At 34.6% G+C, this 20,472-nt stretch overlaps 1 protein-coding gene across 1 annotated transcript in view; it reads right to left on the minus strand.

The window, feature by feature from the left end:
• Nucleotides 1-20,472, minus strand: part of KIF6 (kinesin family member 6) — a 177,071-nt gene that overhangs the window by 81,468 nt on the left and 75,131 nt on the right. The window contains exons 11-12 of the mRNA XM_064445467.1: nucleotides 19,814-19,952; nucleotides 17,504-17,716 (exon numbers count right to left, since the gene is read on the minus strand). Of these exons, the coding sequence (XP_064301537.1) occupies nucleotides 17,504-17,716; nucleotides 19,814-19,952 (352 nt within the window). The remainder of the gene's footprint in view (nucleotides 1-17,503; nucleotides 17,717-19,813; nucleotides 19,953-20,472) is intronic.

Below are 20,472 nucleotides of genomic sequence, written 5' to 3' on the forward strand. Positions count from 1 at the left end.
TCATTCAGTAGCAGATAGAAAAGCAAAATTTTTTGAGAAAGTGTTTATAACAAACACCTGGGTTGCTGTTACAGAAAAGCATCAAATACATGATAGTCATCAGACAAACTGAACAGTCTTTCAATGACTGAATCTTATTTTGTTGGACTTTTTGAGCAGGTGTTTCACCAGGCCTTGCCCTGCACACTCTCTATTATGACTAAGTTAGGTCTTTGACTGTAACAACATAATTGTTCTAAACAAAGTGATTAAAAGTATCTATAACGGAAAAAGTAATCTGCTACTAATCTGGTTGCTTTGACTCCAGACCAACCTGTTTATCTTAAAGACTAAAAAATTTGCATTAGGGATTGCAATTAGATATGCAGCAGTGTAAAATTTTAACTCTTCTTTCTACAGGTCTCCTAATCTAATGATGCTCCAGCTCAGGCCACCTGTCTCTGAGCCTTCAGTTCTTTTTGGGGGTAACAGCTAAATTAAGGGACACAAGCAGTCACTTCCGAAGTACTGTTTTTGTTTTACTGTAGATGTAATTTCAAAACACATATTACTGTCTTTTCCCTCTAGCCATTTTCCATTCAGTAATTCTCTTGGGTTCACATTTTGTTCCCTAGTAACTCAGACTTTGCTTCCCTCCAACCCACTGTCTCTCTTTTCCTCATCTCATTCCCAGCTTCATCAGGAATACATCCTAAGTCACACATCTCTTTGCCCTTTTCTGCCCTGTTTATCAAAAATAACTCCAATCCATCCCTGCCCTTCCCTTTTTACCCCTTCCACAGCAGTTTTCTCCTCCCACTGTTTAGATAGTCAAGTGTGAGCCACCAAAGCTATTGAAATACCAATTGCTGCTGCTGTCTATTCCTACTAGTTTCCTGGCAGCCACAGTATTTTCACAAGACAAAAAGTAATATTCAGAAACACATTTGCTATTTGTAACCAGCTATTTGTAACATGGTCTCTTAATGTATTCCACCAAAGAGATCAAATTCCTCACATTTGAATTAAAAAACCCCAGAAACATAGTGTGAGAGAGAAAATAAAAGGCCTATCATCTTTTTCAATTTTTCCTTTTTTTGAGTCTCCCTCCACTGCTTTAGATATTATCACAGAAATTTAAAACCAAGCATTAAAGTTAATTTACTCAAAAGACCAAGACCCAATTTATTCAAGCTTTTTCACCTAAATACAAATTCAATGACTTTAATATTAAAAACTACAGCTAACAAGTTCACTCATAGGAATATAGAAACATATATCTCCTCTCATAGATGGCACCCTTCAATCTATTCCTTCCTTCTAAAATATGGAGAAATGCAGACTTGGAACAGTGTGGAAAGCTAGGACTAGAAACCTCTGGGGCACCTCATGAGGAAGCTAAGAGAGAAGACACTTCTTAAACAATGGCCTGACCACAGTTCTTCCCTTTTATAATAGATGCAACTTCTAGCAGTGTTTCTTAAGGATTCAGGTCCCAAATGACTGACATTTCTAGGCCAAGGACTTCATTTTGTAAATATCTGCAAGGAAGGAATGCTCTAGAACTGTGCCATCACACATATGCAGAGACCACTTCTATTTAACAGACAAGCAGTGACTTTTTACACCAGATTCAGTTTCTAAACGGTTTGAAGTTATAGCTCTTTAGAGAGTACTGCAGGGGTACAACTGGGCAACTTGTTCAACGTGCCTGTACAGTTTAGGGCAACAAATGCATGGAATAGTGTAGCAAAATCCTTTATCTCAAAAAAGCCCTATTCAATTCAGTGCTTGTCAGTCATAGATTAAAACATACTTATTTATAGTATGTACTCAAGTGAGCTTGGAGTCTAAAAACCTACAAAGTTGTATTATAAACTATAGGCAAACTTTGTCTTCAAGACTGGTACTCTAAGCTCTGAGTAGTTCTTGCCATAGTAGTTCCCATAGTGCTGCGTAATAATTATTTGGATTGAAGTGGGTATGTTAATTCTCATTTAAGTCCTAATCTCAAAGAAGCATATGTCAAAATTTTTAATCAAAACCAAACAGGTCATATTTCAATATACATTCCTAACTGAAATCCATTCTATAAGTATTCAGAAAGTTCAGAAACTGATATCAGGGCTTTTTTACTCTGAAAAAGACCTTAGGTTTTTATATCCAGCTTGCTTTAGTCTCAAACTCACTCAAAGGCATATCTAAGAAACAACACATGAGTGCAGCCTGCAATGATTCATGAGGAAAGTTAGGCATGGAAAGAGATCCTTTTGACTTGACTTTGCCTCTTAAACAGTAAGGATAAATGCATGAAAATTCTAATTCACAAAGCACCAAAACATTAAATGAACGTTCAGTATGTGATTAGGTCCAAGTGACATCATAGGGAAATAACAACACATATATGTACTTCCTCAGAGACTAAAACAGCATTAGTGGTTTACAGAAGCTCTGACAATAAATCCTGCTTGGTCATGCAATGACACAATGAATCTGGTGACTGTCTTGGACATATTAACTTTCTAAGTGCTTATCATTTTTCTGGTTAACCTTCTTAGCTTTATAGGCTATGCCCCCAAACTCTAGACCCCCTACAAAAGTGGGAGATAAGGTACCTTGTGCTATCCTCTTTAAGCCACGTGGATGTTTTGATCATCAAGGCCTTGATGGGGTGGAAATTGTTGTGCTCAGAAAACGAGTGTGTAAAAGATTTAACTGCAAATGTCAAAGTACTTATAATTTTAAGTATGCACATGGCCCTTCAGAAACTAGAAGAGGACTGGCCACATATATATATAGAATTATCATAGCAACTAAAAACTGGAGGACATATTAAATCTTCTGCTTTGGCACTTCAGGTAAACAGTAAGTAATAGTCATCAACAAGAAAACAAACTGAACCACAGGTTATTAAACACCAGTCTATGTTGGGGTTTTATACCTTCCTGTGAAATATCTGACATTGGAACCGATGCAGGTATTTCCAAGACTTTTATGCCCAGGAGCAGGTGCTGCTGTCTGTTTTGGCACAGGAACTTGCCTTTACAACATCCATGTCTAGGTACTATTTTGATGTACTGCTATGATTTTTTTTTTTTTTTTTTAATTTCAGGAATACAAGCCTGACAGGAAAAATGAGCGATTTCAGCAGTTTAGCAGTCAGAAGTGACAAGGATTTCATATGAAAAAAACCCAAAACAATTCTCTAGCACAGCACAGTTTCTCTGCTGTGTTTTCTACAAAAGAAGATTTAGAAATTCTTATGAAAAAGAAAAGAAAGTATAAAAGAGTTACACAAACTGTTAAGGCAATTTAAATATAAAGGACCCCAGTGAGATCTCCTGAAAACAGACAAATCTGAAGAATACATGACAAAACTCATCAATCAGTACTAACACAAAACCACAAATAACATTTTAAGGTATGTTCTCTTACTGCCTGTCCTCTGGAAGCAAATATCTGGTACACAAGGACTGGAAAATACATTTATTCTTGGGGAAAACATACACAGACACTTTCAAAGAGAAAACTCTTCTTAAATAGCAGATTTTTATAACTTTGTCACTTATCACTTGGAGACATCCTTGATAATATCTTCTGTATTATAAAAAGTTAGTTGCATATTGACTTCGTTGTGTTAAAGGCAGTGATTTTGAGAGAGAATGAAAGTTACTACTTCAAACTTTATTTTTATATCACTTTCATTGACATTTTAGATGTGTCTAGTTTATATGCATTTCATACGATACAGCTTGCTAGTATTTTCATTTTGAAATGACCACTGGATCCTCATAATTGCAAAAGGAAAAAACTAGCCTGAAAATGTGAGTTAAACATAGTGTTAGAAAGTATAAACCAATGCAAAGAGAAAATAGCATTACAGTTTAAATGCTCCAGCTCTTCATTAAAAAAACACCTGCATGAGTCTGCCTTTAAGGGAAGCATAAGTCAGATATATATGTACTCTAAAGGATGCCAAGATACCAGTCTCATTTCTACAGTGAAAATTTTTAAAGCCAAAGATCTAATAATCTTGAACTACTGATGTGACAAACCAGACTATCTTTGTATTCTCTATATTGAGACATAAATATGAAGAAACTGGTTTGATTTCTTTTGAGGAATAAGCAAAAGAGAGACAGTGTCTTCCTAAAATAGTGTACAAATATACAGTGTACAAATATTTTAGGTCCAGCATGATAAACTGATTCTCTTAAAGGCTTTTATCTCTAGGTAATAGAAAGCCTAAAATGGCAACAGAAAGCAATAGTTACATTGTATAGACATGATAAAATAAATTGCAGGAGATTGGATTGTATGGCATCCAATATTAACAGCATCCAATTTTCAGATTACTTTTCAACATTAGTTTTGCCTAGAGCTGAACTTCAGAATATAGTTTTGAGTTGATGATTATTTGAAGGAATAACAGAATTGCAATAAACATTCAAAACACTAAGATGGTAACAGTAAGGAAGTTCAGCACCATGAAGAGGCCGCAGCAGTTCAAGGGCCAGGAGATGACCAAATGGAAAAGGCTTGAGATTATTACACTCAGGATGTAACAAAGTAAGAGAGTGAGAATATTAATTACAGAAAATTATTGGAAACTAGATTCATGATTAGGAAATTAGAAAAGATAGTAAAAGAGGAAATGAATTTTATTTGAATGTGGGTTTAGTAAAGGTATGCTGAAAATCAGGTAGGGGGCTCACACTAGGAGTAGGACTATTTGTATGAGTATTTGGCATAGCATCACTAACAACAACAACAAAATCTTTCAGCAAATGTTTTGCTCAACACTCACCAAATGACTCACTTACAGAAATCATATTATCAGGAAAAACTGACAAACAGGAAAATGGAAAAACTACTAAGGGGGAGAAGATTAATCATAAGCACTGTAATATGATATAACAGTAGACAGTTTAGACCTTTGTCATGACTAGCTTCCACCATTCACTGTATCAGAGTCAGATATCAGTGGTTTGAAGAAGAACTGGAATTTCTGCTAAATGTTCACCAAAGTTAAATAATTTTTTTAGCCACACCACTTCTGCTACAGGAAAGTGGCCATAATTACCTACATCTCAGGGATCTTAGATTGCACACAAGTTTATGGAGAACCACTTCGGCTCTTTGTATAACTGCGTAATCAGTCCAACTTTCAAACTTGCCTTAACTTATGGAGGCGTTAGGCCAGCTCCTACCTGCCTCTAGGAATAAAAAGATTAAGGACTGTTTACAGTGTAGCTCGGCAGATGGTTACAGCAGAAGATTTCAGCCATAGATCTGTAAGACCAGCCCTGCAATGAGTATTAGTAAGAGCATTTACCAGACCTAGAAGTAAAAGCCACCAAACTTTCCACATAACACCATGGAAAAACAAATATCACCTCAGCTCTAATTGTATAGCTCATCTCCAATAATTTGTTTACGCTTTCACACAAAGGTCAATAATGGCCTAAATTTTCTCCAGTTAACCTAAATACCATATAACCCCCTGCTAACACAACATTTTTCTTTTAAAAACATGTTTCTGAACTTACAACAGTGGCTGAAAATGAACAAAACAAAGGCAGAGTTACTAAATAGATGTTCCAGAGTTAAAACTGTAAGACACAAAGACAAAAAGATGATGTATGTGAACAGTACTGTGTTTGACTTTTTCAGCAAAAGCATCCAAAACTTCAGAGCTCATTCTCACTGAGGCAGAAAGTCATAGCTGCACCAACTTTGATGGAAAAATTGTACAACAATGGAAGCACAAAATTGGCCTGAAACATTTGTATGAAACTTATCTTAACCTGGTAAACGTATTGCAAATACCAGGAAAAAAAGTAGGGGTTTGTGGGATTTTCTCAATAATTTCTAGTTTGGATTTATATTGAAATATGCTGAGACTAGTCTCTCAAGACAATATCTGTTTCTGTCTGTTCTGAAAAGGCATTTTTTAGATTAAACACACAAACAAAAGTAAAACGGAACTCAGCTGTTCTATTATTAGCAGAATTAGCAGTATCTGCACAGAAACATCTGAAAATTAAGCTAATAGAAAGAGCTTCTAGTCTTTTGTATTACCCATCTGCATACATAATGTGCATGTAGTGGCTCTATTAAAAGGCACTGCAGTCCCTTGGGACTGATGTTCATAACAATAACAATATGGAAGAAGTTTCACAGATGCATTTGCCAAACCTGACAGTCAATATATAAAGGAATTCAATTACCCTTCAAGTACGCAGAAACTTTCAGATGCATATTTTACCTCTAAAATATCAAGAGTTGAAGAGCTTCAGTCACAAAACCCCGAAACATCTTTAAGAAGTTAGACTGAAGGATCCAATAGCATTTTTAGACAGCCAAAATATGGCTAATGAAACAGTAAGCCAAAAGGATTTGAAATAGTAGAGAACTTCCAGGGAACACTAGGTTACATTTCAGCAGACTAATCTGGATAAGAGAACAGTAAACTAGCATAAAAATACTGGAAAATTTCCCCATCTAAACAGACTCAAGAGGAAGGCAGTAAAAACTGCCAAAAGCATCTTTAACAAGCTTCCAAACATACGTTCCACATCAGAAGAGATTCCCAGCTGAGGAGTAGAAAGAAAGACATGATGGGCATCTTAGAAAAACCAGAGATCTTTTGTAAAACTAAATAAATGTGGAGAAAGAAAAAGCTGCTGATGGTCATATAAGCAGCAAGTGGTTTTACATAACAGCATTTTCAATATATAAGATAATTAAGTTTCAACATCTCTGAAAAAAATAATGAAAGTACTGCAATGATCCACTCCCCACTCTCATTAAATCCAGCTTACAATGTCTGCCTTTGATGTTGCAAATGGAGACCTAGCTCCAAAAAGCAAAATCTGGGCTTCATCTCCTAAAAATAACTCTTACGTTCATATTTATAAACAGTTAAGATGACAAAAACCCCAACACACAGGGCTCTATCATGGAATACCAATTGCAAGAGCTCACTTAATTTTAAATCTTACATGCATTTACATTTCTTCGTAAGAAAGAATAGTCATCTGTTGTTGCTTACATAGATGTTTCTACAGAGCCTCAAACTTCTTAATGCATTTAGAAGAGTTTTTTACTCTTCACTAATCTCAGTGAGTTTAGTTCAAAGTCCTCACTCAAGCAAAACTCACAGTGGACTCCCTGTGACTTCTGACAAAATAAAGCTCTTGGAAGCAGTACAGATAGAAGAACAGATTCTGAAGAAAAACCCCAAACATACCAAAAAATCAAACCTCAGAAGTTAGTAGTCTCCTATAAATTAAGAGTCTTCTTGCTATTTATTGCAATCAATACCTTTTAAAGAGAGAGTGTTTGTTCCAGAAACTACTTTGAATTTAAATTTTTACTTTTTGTTCATTTTGCAAGATTAAAAAGGGAAACAAACTGTGATTTTTAAGACAGTCAGAGATACCAAAATGTATAGAAGCACATGACAAATTCAAAAATTCTCACAATTACATGCTACAAAACATGTGCCTGAAGACAGACGTGCATTCATATTCATGGCATAAATCAGAGCCTTAGCAATGCATGTTTTATCTGGTGACTTGAAATACTAGAAAATAACTTTGTTAAACTTATCAGAAGCAAAGCCCCATAAAATGGTTCAAAAGCTTATGCTGACTGTTAACATTTGCTGAATTTATTTTGAAGGCTTTTAAAAACACCTAAATCTTAAGCAGTGAAGTCTGATACTTCCTGCTTGATCCTTAAACTTGGCAATAATGAAAAATTAATCTAGCGAATAATCACTCTATGTTATAGAAAACATTTAATGCTTAAGAAATTAGCAAAACAACACATCTTATTTTAAATATTAGCTACAAAAGTTTAACAGTAGCAATGAAATATTCACTACATCTTACTAAGAGCTGGTAGAAGTTCAGCTGGAGAGCAAATGGAATATGTACTTTTTCCTGGACTTGAAACAGAACATGTAGCACATACTTTCTTTTCTGACTAATGAGAAAGATCAACAGTAAGTCTGAACAACACCCTAAATGCATCAGTGAACTCTTTTGCTGACCAAATAGCAATAAAATGGGTACATCTGTTTGTTGACAAAAGGTCTGTCATGAGCACAGTGCCAAGTCTGTTCTGAGATATCCCCATGCACAATCAGACACAGAAAAGACTCCAGGAAACATATAGGTTCGCTAAGCACTTACTTTTTCTGGAGGGTTGAGACCTGCATTTTTCTGAACTGAAGGACACAGAAGAGATTCTGATGCAAAACCTCAGTCAATCCTTTCCATTAGGGAGCTTTCTGTGGGTTTTCCAACAATAAAAGAAAGCTTTTCCCTCAAATTATTACATAAATATATAAAATAGCCAAGATAAATATTTTGAGAAGTCTTAATACAAGATGAAAATATTTAGCTTTCAGAATTGAGCAGTTGGTGTGTTATCATCTCTACTTTCCTGCTATTCATAATCACCATCTGTTTATAGAAACCATCTCTCACCTTTCATTTTAAAGTCAGCTTGTCAGCCCTTCATTAGGAATGCTCTTTTTTTGTACATGCTTGCATAGTGCCTAGCAAAAAGTGATCTTAGTCCCTGAATGGGATACATAGCAGGTAAGTTCTTCATCAAACTCTTAAAAAACCTCACAACTTCTCAGTGAAAGATAAAGAAAATGGTTAAGAAGGGTCAAAACATGACCTTAATAAAATCTGTGTGAGCAAAATAATCCCTGTCAAACCCATCAGCCTATACAACTATTTGAAGCTATTACTAAGTTTTATTGTGTTTTTTGAGTGTCACAATATTCACACTGTTTTCTGGTAACCAAACTGTTTATATTTCAGGAGAAAAACAAATCCAGCAGGAGGAAAAATGGTATTATACATCTCGTATGCCGACAGAATTATGCGAGAAGCAAGCAGCAGTCTGAGACCTATTTCAAAATAAGGCTTATCTCTACAGAAGGAGTGATATGATAGAAGTGAAGTACAACAAAATGTTTATCACTCCAGTGAAATGTATGATGAAGACTGATTTTTTTCTTGTTTTGCCAGATTCATTCATACTTTGATTTATCCTGAAACTACTGATTTGTTGACACCACCTTCTGAGATTTGTTGACACCACCTTCTGAGAGAGATTATATGTAGTTCTACATTTAAATTTGGAATTCACATAAAATATCTCTACCAGATATGAATTATAAATAAAACTAAAGCTGCAGTACACACTTTATGAAGAACTAAATTCGTGTATTAAAAATAAGTAATTTAAGCATTTGTAAAGCTCAGGTTATTATGCCAATAACTTATCTTTGCATTTTCTGGAATGCTCATCTGAAACATAAGTTCATTGGCAGAGAGTTATGTCTGTTTCAGATTTATGAAAGATATTATGATGCAATAAATAACAGCAGCTACTCAGTATGTTAGAGTGTTTTGCTCACTCTTAGTCATGTAGTTATGGATTTATAAATTACTCTGTTCTGTGATTAAGATGGGTATTGAAAAGTAAGTTCTTCTCTTTCATGGTATAACACTTAAAGTAAGATAACAAGTTCTGGTCTGTTCACTTTAAGCTAACCGCCTTATGCAATCTGTAAAAGCTCCTCAGTGATGGGAGCTGGCTTGCCAAAATGTCAGCAGCAGGCAGCCTTCTACTGCTTCCAGGCAGCCTACCTACCACTCCCTCCTACAAGAAGTCTTTCGGGATCCAAGAAAAACAAATCTGTCAGCATGTAAACTGGTATAATTTTTAGCTGAAGAATGTCATCAGCGAAACCTAGGGCATTACTAGGTCACTGCGCTTGTGTCTTCCTCTGCTCTAAACATCAAGAACACCCTAATACACACTGTAGTACACACTGAAAAAAGCACAATATAAAACAGAGCAACAATCCACATGTCTGATTTCAGTCATTCTCATTAGATTTTCCACTGGTGTCAAACCTCATGGATGACAATATTTTACTAGTGACATTATTTTTAATGTGAGCCCTGATATTTAAACAAGCCATTAAATACATACCTGTTCAGAAAAAATACCATTTTACTTTAAATCAACTCTTTACAACTTAGTATTCATTAGTAGTTAGAAAATATGATACAATGGCGCCCGAAGACCTACTTGCAAGTCAAATCTGGTGTGTGAGGCTTTGTTTCTCTTTGATTTGCACAGTTATTACCATTAAAGGCTGCTATTTAGAGTTTCAGGTATACGGGAGGTGGGGAAAAGATACAATGTCCAGGAAGGTAACTAATATGTCAAGCCTCTGAAGATGTATTGTATTGACTCAGTTTCTTCTGAAAAAGCATACGCATTCAATACAGCATGGACTTAAAAAAACAAAAAGAAATCACAGGCATGCCCATATACATACATACAGTTGTAGAAGTCACTCATTCACCTTCTATGTCAGCCTGCCATGGGAGAAATTTGGTCCAGGAGTTGTTTTACAGCTGTGATGAGCTCAAGATAATTTTCCACTTAACACAGATTGTTACCTTAAGCTCAGCACTGAAACAGTATGGCTATGCTGCTCCTGCCTAAATCAGTGCCTGATTAGGATAGAATACAAACATGATTACTTGTATCTTTCCACACAGAAACAGATCTAGATCATATGGGAAAAAATGATAAAAATAAGTTTCACCATACAGAAACAGCAGTTCTATGAGACAATACATTTTTTACCACACAGAGAAATAAACTTTGCCAGTGTGTTGATGAGGCTGCTTGTACTATTACCATTTGCCTACTTTTTGTAAATTTAGCAGCATAAATGACTTTTTCTGATGGACTGGGTAACAGGTGAGTAAATCTGGAGATTTTATGAAGCAAAAGCAGTGGCAAATCTAGCATGAAAGTAACAGAATGAACTTATTCTATTTGCTGTCGCAGAATGGTAAAGATCTGTTTCTGGGTGAACAAATGTTAAAGCTACAGAACTTATCAACTGCAAAATAAATTAAAGGTTCTAATTTAAATAATTTGTCTTTTAAGAAACTAAATATTACCTAGGCTTTCCCAGAACTGCTTTACTAAGCTAAATATTTTTTCCGTATTCCTACTGATTTCCTAGGTTAATTGTTTTCAGGATAAGCAAATGAGACAGGAAAATGGAAAACACATCAGGTACATGATCAGAGACATTCAAGACACTAGAAATATCACTTTATATCACATTAAAACAGGCTGATCGTAGAGTCGAGACAACAGAATTTAAAAAACAGGAAGCTTGCAAACTAAACTTAAAATAAATGCATGGCCTACATGCTGTACACTGAAATTTTTATAAATGATATAAGGTATGGGAAGTGTTTAAATGATGAAGAATACCTTTAATATTACACTAAAAGTTCTACTTTGGAGTTCTACCTTGACTCAGGCCCAAGCCCTTTCACTCATCTTTAGCAAATCCTTAATGCCTATAGACACAAAGACATATGTATACAGTTCAGATGGATTTTGAAAGGAACAATAACCTTATAATTATAAATATTATCTGCAGGTTTGCAAAAATGAGGCTCAGTGCTCAAGAGCTAATGATGCTTCTCCTCCACTTTTCTTGTATTTGGTGAAATGTTAGGACAGAGTTTAAAGTCAGGTCATCATCCAAACTTTTTCTGAAATATTGGTCCTTGCCAAAGCAGAGTGGAGGAGATAAAGTTCAACAATCCAGTCATTCAGACTGGCATGCTGGTTCCTACTTTATGTTCAAAGAAAACTCACATGTACATAGACACACAACTGTTTGCAAAAAGACAGAGCAAGGTATCGACGCTGAGAATTTGCTAATGCTTCTGAGATTCTTATTTAAACACTAAAGAATAAGTGGCATTTCCTAAAAGATGTAATTATACTAGTCATTTGTTGGTTAAATATAGCTTTTTGCTAACATATTTCTGAGGATATCGAAAGCTTTGTGTTATGAAGACAAAATTATATTTAGTTAATTTTATTACAACACCAAATCAAGCAAATTCTTCCTATGAAATGAGGAGGAGGATGATAAACATGAAAAGTAGGAGGCAAAGGGATTTCCTCAGCAGGTGAGTAATTTGGAATGGAAAGACTCAATATGGAGGAGTATTCCAGACAGAAGCAGGAAGAAGTATAAGAAAGGAATCACCAAACAATTTCTTAACCTCTCCTTTGTTTTAGGATATAAATTAAGAACAAACACACATAGGCATTGCCATATGATGCAAGATCACTCTAACCTAGTATCCTGTATGGTACGTAAGTGGCAGCATAGCAATGTTAGATAATTCTAAAGAATATGTGAAACACCCATTATAAAAATCCATTATGTAAACTTCGGTCGGATTCATTCTGATTTTTTTTTTAACACTGGACTGGTATAAAACATGAAGAATGAGTTCTAATATTCTCCAGTTCAATAGCCTTTAGTATTTTTTTTAAAGCAGTATTTTATGCCTAATTCCTGACTACTCAGTTTTACCAATAGCTTCTTGTGCGGGATCTCATCATGCCTTTTGATAGTCTGATTATGTTAATGACTTAATTCTTTTCCTGAATCACACGTTTAAAAAACTGCAGAGCTTAGGAAGGAATATTTCCTTTGCAGAAACCAGGATAACTAGAAATCTTAAGATTTCATTTTCTAACTTTTTCAGCATTCTGCTCTTAGGTGTAGTTCTGGTTCTTTCACATGCGTGCAGCTCTTGATGTACAACTCTTGTACATTCATCTGTTCCTTCTAACTTCTCTCCTGCTTATTGTCTATGATAATTTATCTCCCATTCCTGCATGCAATCTCCTCTACAACAATTAATAGAGCCACAATCCTACTAAAGTTTGAGAGTACTCAAACAAAATAACAACTGCAACAGTACTCTGCTCGTTCAATTACTAAGCAATTTTAGAGGATAATTGGCAGCCTTAAATACTTTAACAAATCTAGTCATGGTAGGACAGTAGCAAAATCTAAGATTCTACTTGCCAGCTATTCTATTTGAATTGCAAGCTGAAGATTCTCCTTTCAGTTAAAAAAATTCTCACAAGTTGTATAAAAAAGAGTATACAGAAATTTAAGTCATTAATATATAAAAGTTATACATGATAATCTAGGATGAGGCATGTTCTTCTTAATTAATGAAAATATAAGCACTTCTAGAACCTACCCACACCAACAAATCTTTTTATTTGAGCAATTAAATTAGAAAAAAATAAAGAACACATGCAACAAAAATCTGTCTGCTTTATTGGAAGTTGTTTTACGTGGGTTTTGAAACTAACAATTTGCTAGAATATTGTTATTTATTGTCATAAATAACCAGCTCAGATTATGTAAGGAAAGATAACTGCAATGCTTAACAGTTAAACCTTTTCAGTTAACCACTATAAAAACTCTCTTATACCATCCGTGCTAACTGGTGAGTATAATTAGCATGTATTTGTTTGAGTTGCTGTTTCTATAAAGATTTAAGCACATACTTAAATCCTGTGGTATTATATGGATAAAGTGAAACATATCCTTAAAATCCTGTAATCAGGTTCTAGGGACAGTTTCAGGTAGTTCTGAAAATTCGGTATGCAGAAGAATACATTTTCCAAAATATTAGCAGTAAATATTGCTTGTACCTCTGCATCTTTTAAAACTCACTCTTCTGGAATCGAATGATTCTAGTATTTAATCTCATCTTTTAAGGTGCATGATGCAGTATTTATAACTTTTGGGGCTGACACTATAATTTCTGAATTTCTTTTATAACCGTATTAATTGAAGAGTGCAGGACAAGATTAGAAGTAGTATTGTATCACCATCTCAGGATTACATAGAAAGTACAGGACAGTGTGTTTGTTTTAGCATGGGAAGGGGAGGGAACATAATTTGCACCACTAGTATATACAAAAGTGAGTTGTGCAGAGTTTTCCATATAAGAATTAAATCAGAAACAGAAGCACAATAGAAACAAGGTACACCAATGTGTATATTAAGAAACTTAAGAGATTTCAAAATATGGTGACTTTTTCCTTTAGATATGTTGTATTTACCATTTCCTGACCCACAAAAGTGCTGGAGTAGTTGAATATGTGTTTGTGTGCATGTAGACAAGTCTGAGAGTTTTAGTTATGCTTTCTGATTTTCAGTATTTTTAGGTAATGTCACGATTCATTTTAAGAGGTCAGCCTTTTTTACTACTATTTATTGAATTTCAATATCAATAACCTCTAAATGCACTTTCAGTTTTTCAGAGATTACACGAGTATGAAAGCTTTTTAGGACTCACTAAAAGTGCAGGGTGAGTATGGTAACTATGGTAATTCCTAAGTCTTGAGAAGAGCATTTCATACCTCTGTAATGGTCCCTATTAAACTTCTTTCCCATTATTTCACAAGCCTCCCCAGTCAGTTGACAATTTAATCAGTGCAGCAAGCCCACAGCTGTCAAAAAGTTACCATGATGAGAAAGCTTTTCAAGTACATACAGAAATTTGAAGGTTAAAAGGAAAACCTTAAGTCAGAATATGCATTTGGTGGATATCAGAATATTAAAATTACATATTTGCAAAGAACTTATTTTGCTGTGTAAGTTGACCACTCTGCTTTTCACCAGATGGTGTTATTTCAAGATATTTTCCTCACTCTTAGATAGAACAAATGGGATTAATAAAGTCTGAAGCATACAAATGTGTCCAGGTCTGACTTCACTAGGAGACAGAGCTATATCCTAGCCATTAGCAGACAGAGGTAGGAGATTTTGGCTGCCAAGAAATGTACCGATGTGTCTTTGTACTGTCATAGCTTTGTAATAACATAGAAAAATAGGAATAACCACTTAAGGTTTTATGGTACTTTGCAACTAAGGATCTCAAAATAGTAACTTCCCTACAAAGAAAGTAGAATGCTTCAGATGGAGACAGTCTTTTTTTTCATGTGGAGTTGATCACATGTGATGCAATTTATAGTTTGATTATTTTTTTTAATCATGGTATAGGCTGCTTGTCCTAGTACTGGCTTTCTTTTTACTGACTTTGATTCTCAGAACTTTCTTCTTTATTTTTTTCTTGAGCCCTCTGTCTTTATTACTGCATGCTCTGAAATACTTGTTTTATTTTTCCGAAGTTTTGTGTCATTATCCATTCTGGTATTTTATATATTATTTTAAAATCTCAGGTATGATTTAAAAATCTCAAATGTAATCCTAAAGACGACAGAAAAGTCCTAATAATTTTTTAAAAAATATTTCAGTTTCATTAAAATTCTTCTCATGTAGCAAAACTTTACATCTGATATGATGGCTTTATGTATACTATGCAAAAGTACACAAGTACACAGTGAGACCTTTTTCAACATTTTCTGATGAACTGTCTGTATATGTCTGAAAGTGTTATATAGTGAATTCTTCTCAAATATGTCCCTTGGTACCGTGGAGAATCAAACTGTGAAAACCCTACAGGCTGATTTGAAAAATATATAATTTCCAGTCTACCAGAACTTTTTAATATAAATAAATGTTAGTTACAATATGAAGATAAATATTGAAGCTTGTTACTTTCAGAACTTTAAGAAGTAAAACAATAGAAAGAGAAAAATAAGTTATTTACACCTTAGGGAGAAAATACTGTCGTTTTTAGAGACACAAAGGCATGAAAGAGCCTGGACACTCAGTTATATTCTTGCAAAGGTAACTGGTCTCCTGAGGTTGTGTTTAAGGCATACTGGCAAGGCTGTACGTGTTGCATTATTAATGGTGTTCCTACTACTTTTTTACATCTGCCATTTTAAGTGTTCCCTGAGCACAATAACACGAGCATTTTAAGAAAAAATGTTTTAAGGCATTATCATTATAACAGCTATACATTACAGAAGATGTAATGTTCTGTAAAAGTTCAAATGTCGCCAACATTACTGGACTAGACTTGTAGCAGAATGTCAGGCCCCTCTAAAGGAATGCAGACATATAGGGCCACCTAAAATAGTCCCAAAGTAATGTTTTATTTACCTGTAGCCCTCAAACAATACAACTCAAAAGTTTAAAAATAAATTAGATATAAGTGAACCTAAGGGAGGACCTTCATGTTCACACTAAGCATCTTGGTTATTGAGGACTTCGTTGTTTTCATGTCCACACAGAAAGACACTGAATATCAGAATCTGATCCAAAACTGACTGAAAAGAGGACTGGAAGGAAGGGAGTAGGTTCCAGCTACTTTCAAAATGAGGAAATCATATAATGTACAATCCAGTTATATAAAAAAAGTCTAATCTCAAAACATACTACCTTCTCATCCCAGGCAGATGTCCATTTAAAACTCATTATCTGAACAGGATGGGAATCAATTACATTTACTTTTACTTGTTGACCAACCAAAGACAATACTTCATCTTTGTGGCAGATTCCCTGTGCCAACAACCTGTACCAAATAATTCTTTTTTCAATGAACACTATTTGATATGCTCACCTATTAAATTTTACAAAGCAAACAGTTAATTTAGAATAAAGCATGAACAACAACACACTGCCTTTACTATAAGAGGTAAAGACCTTTTACATTTATGTATGGACAAATAGTACTCATCTTCTGACAAAGACATTGCACACGGTAAAATGGTGTTGAGTGCATTAGCTACCCTAAATGAATGCATTATTTATGAATTCAGCTCTAACTTGTTTGCAAACTGTGTGAATTCACAGTTTGCAACTTAAACCACTTGAGAAGCAATTGAAATACATATTTTTAAAAGACATCAGCATAAGAATTTTTACTTTGTTCACACTTACTAAAGTCTTGCTCCAGAAATGTACTATTTCACTAAAGCTACTTGTGTGCTCAAAAATGGAGCTATTTGTCATTTCTGGAACTAACGCCTCAGTTCACTTAACCGCATTCTTTCTTTTTTAAACAATATAAATAATTACCATGGTTTATTAAAAATGCTAAATAAAGCCCAGATATCTAAAATGTATATTATATTAAAAAATATCTTAAAGATAATCACAGGAAGTGTTGTGTTTACAATCTGGTATCAGAGCTACAAGCATAAATAAATAAATTTAATTTTATTTGAATATAAGATTTCTCTCTTAGGCTGGAAGAGTAAAATAGAAAAAAAAAATGTGTTTACTGGTGTTTAAGGATACTGTGCAATTAATAATGCCTGTACAAAAATTCTCACAGTATCTGCAGTTCTGGTTTAGATATTTTTTGTTAGAAGTCAGCATTTTCCAGGGGAAAAATACTATTTCCTACTATTTTTTAATTAATTATGCTCAAAAAATTCCTTTTCTGAGAATTCACTCAAAGATTCAAGGGCCAGCGAGTGAATTTATACTCTGGTTTTGTAGGACTGTTCAACAGAGTATTCACATCAGTTTGTAAAAGCCACCAGAACCTTGAGAGGGCTATAAATTTAAATCCCTGCATTTGTGGATACAGAATTAGCACAGTACAGCTGATATTGAAAATAAAACTTTCCTGTTCTAGTACAGGAAATGATATGCTGTAAATCATAGTGTAATAATCCAATAACTGCTCTCTTAATTAATTACACTAACCTGTTTGTCTGGACAGAAAAGGTAGCCTGTGAAATGAAGACCTGAAATCTTTTGCCTCTTTCAGACTAAAACAGCTAGATGGCCTCTGACTTTCATCCAAGTTTCTAGAAAGAGACTGCTCCAAGACTGTAGAACCAGCAGAGGCAGCATTAAGCTGGAAAAGAGCATCTTGTGCTTTCTTTTTTTCTTTTTTTAGCATATTTACCAGAATATCTGCAAGATCAGTTAAGGAAATAATTTACGACCTCTTTTTTATAAAGCAACAATCATCTTCGTTTATCCCTAAATCTTTTTTTTTTTTTCCCCAAGTGGAACAATTAAAGCTATGGAAGCCTATATGCGAACGTGAATTTGGAGTTGGGCATATTCTTTGCAGTCACAGTCATCCACACTGGTTTTTCCAAACAGCAGATTCATTTTTACTAAACAGTAACAAATTCACACATTGACCGCAACTGTTGATCCTGTTCAATCAATGCCTGATAAAAGCATTTGCAGACAAACAGGAATGAAAACTCTAGTAGCTTATAACACTCCCTTTTTATTTTTAAAATTCTGTAATGGACAACATTCCAAACAAACACACAAACTCCTTAACTTACAGGTAGCCTGGCAAGCGTACCACATGTGTAAGCTTTTCACAATAAGAAGGTTTACTAACATGCAGAACAGGTCTTTCAGAAATTTCTTCCAAAAACACTATATTTACTTGAAGTATATTTGGTATAAATATGTTTTGCATAACAGCTTATAGAAGGCTTACAATGAAACACTTATGTGCATTCAGCCAAAACCACAGAAGTCTCCGTGATGTTTTTTGATATGCTATTCATTTTAATCCTAATTAATCTCCTAAATGAACAGCAGAAAATCTAAGTAGTCTCTGGAGAATATTATTAAATAGACTAGTTAGTAAAAATAAAACACTTTACAATTCAGTTGTTATGATAAGAAGGACCTCGTAGTTTATTGACTAATCAGCTTCCATACTTCCCACCACTTCATCACATTAGACGTGTTATTCATTTTCTAATGATGAGTCACTTAGCAGCTGCAGCATCTGTAAATCAGTTTTGTGTTCAAAGTCTTAATTTTTATATTCTTCCTATATCGTTCCTAACGTGGACTTACACAAGTTGCTTCCTTGTACTTCTGCAAAGCAAGCTGTATATATTTACCAAGCACAAGTGCATTTGACAGATGTTTTGCTTTTCTTCATTATCAGTGCCATACTATGAAATAATTTGTTTCAGGAAGAAATGTTTCTGGGAATCCAGATCTTAAAATTGACATGAAAATGGAAGAATTTTTTAAAAGGAACGGTAAGTCAGTGCTATAGCTAAATTTATTTGAAAGCGCACCTTGGACAATGAACATTTTATCTTCCATGACAGAGAAGAAATAGAGAAGCTTTCCTGCCGCCTCAGTTCAGACTGGTAGCATGGTACGCCCCAATGTAAAATGTCATTCTCATTTGATATATAAAACTGATCTGGAACTGTTGAGCATAAACAATGAATTGATTTTGCTTTTTACTAATAACTGTGAAAGAATCTCTGTTACTTATACACTCGAAATCAGAACAAACCCATTTTTTACAGTTCTCTGCCATATTCAAATTTTACCGACCAAGTAGCCATGAAGTTAGGGACACAGTGATGCTGCAGTCTGCCCACAGTTCTGTCAACTCGCTAAAAATAACTCCCACCCATCGTGCAAGAGTGCAACTACTCCCGTGTTTCCTGTGAGGCAGGGAAATGGACAAAGCATGTCTCTGAGCAGTTTAGTATTTTTGTATACAAAAAGCTTTAGCTTTAATTTAAATTTTAGAGTTGCATGTAAAGAGTATATGTTTTATATTTATTCTAAAGGCAAATAGCCCATAGTCCCCAAAGTAGCACTTTCTTTGGCTAAAAATAACACTTACAGGAAATTTTATTCTTTGTAAGGTAATAAATTGGTCTTTATATAGCATCAGAGTTTTCCATTCTAAAAAAATGGTTTAATTTGCTTGAGAAGAGTGTTTTAGGCGTGGCCTGATCCACAGTAATTGGACTGTGGCTGGACTGTTCTAAAGCCAAGTGATGCTTTGATCCAGGATTTTGGTTTGGGTCACAACTGAAATAGAAGCAGGTGGAAAGCAGAAGCCCTGCCACATAAAAATTGGGAACTGAGTAACTGCTTTAACACAGTGGGGTCAGTAGAGAGAATTTCCCTCCGTACAACTAATGCCTATCTCACCCACAAAAAACCCATTGTAACCAGATCAGCTCAAACCCATTTATTATTTTCTTTTCTCACAAAGGATACTGATTTCATTGTCTCTTTGCTGCAGAAGTTCTTTCAGTTTTTTCACTTCTTCTCTTGCTTCTTTGTTAGTGTCTTTTTCTTCAGAGATGTGTTGTGAGAACAGGTTTTTATCAGAAATCTTTGAATGATTCATTAGTTGCTATTAGGGGAAATGAAAAACCACACTCTCATAATTTTACCTCCAGCTATGTATTTTTTCTACTCTGAGACTGCCTAGCCACGGTAGATAACATAAGGACTTTCTAGGCTCTTGGCAAAACACAATCATGCCAACAGTCAACTGTCAAGTTATATGCATTGTGTCAAGTATGGGACAAGTTGCATTTATTGATCTGTACTACCAAACGTACCATTTACTTTACTCTTTCTACACACAAATTCCAGTGTTCCCTAGTATCACAGAGCTTTCAGTATTAACAATATAACTGAAACCTAATTACTTGTAGACAATAAATTAAGATAAGGAATACATACATTATTATACTGGAAAACTATATCCCAAAATACAGAAAAGTATATATTATCGTCTATTGCTTTCCCCATAAATTTAACTTTTTCTTCCTAGTTTAAGTGTATCTTGTTTGCCCAATAATTTAGAAGGGCTTACAACACTATCAGGAGAATTAGTGTAACAGATTCAGGGATATGGTGCTTTTACT

Source organism: Phalacrocorax carbo, chromosome 3 (genome assembly GCF_963921805.1).
Source record: "Phalacrocorax carbo chromosome 3, bPhaCar2.1, whole genome shotgun sequence".
NCBI lineage: Eukaryota > Metazoa > Chordata > Aves > Suliformes > Phalacrocoracidae > Phalacrocorax > Phalacrocorax carbo.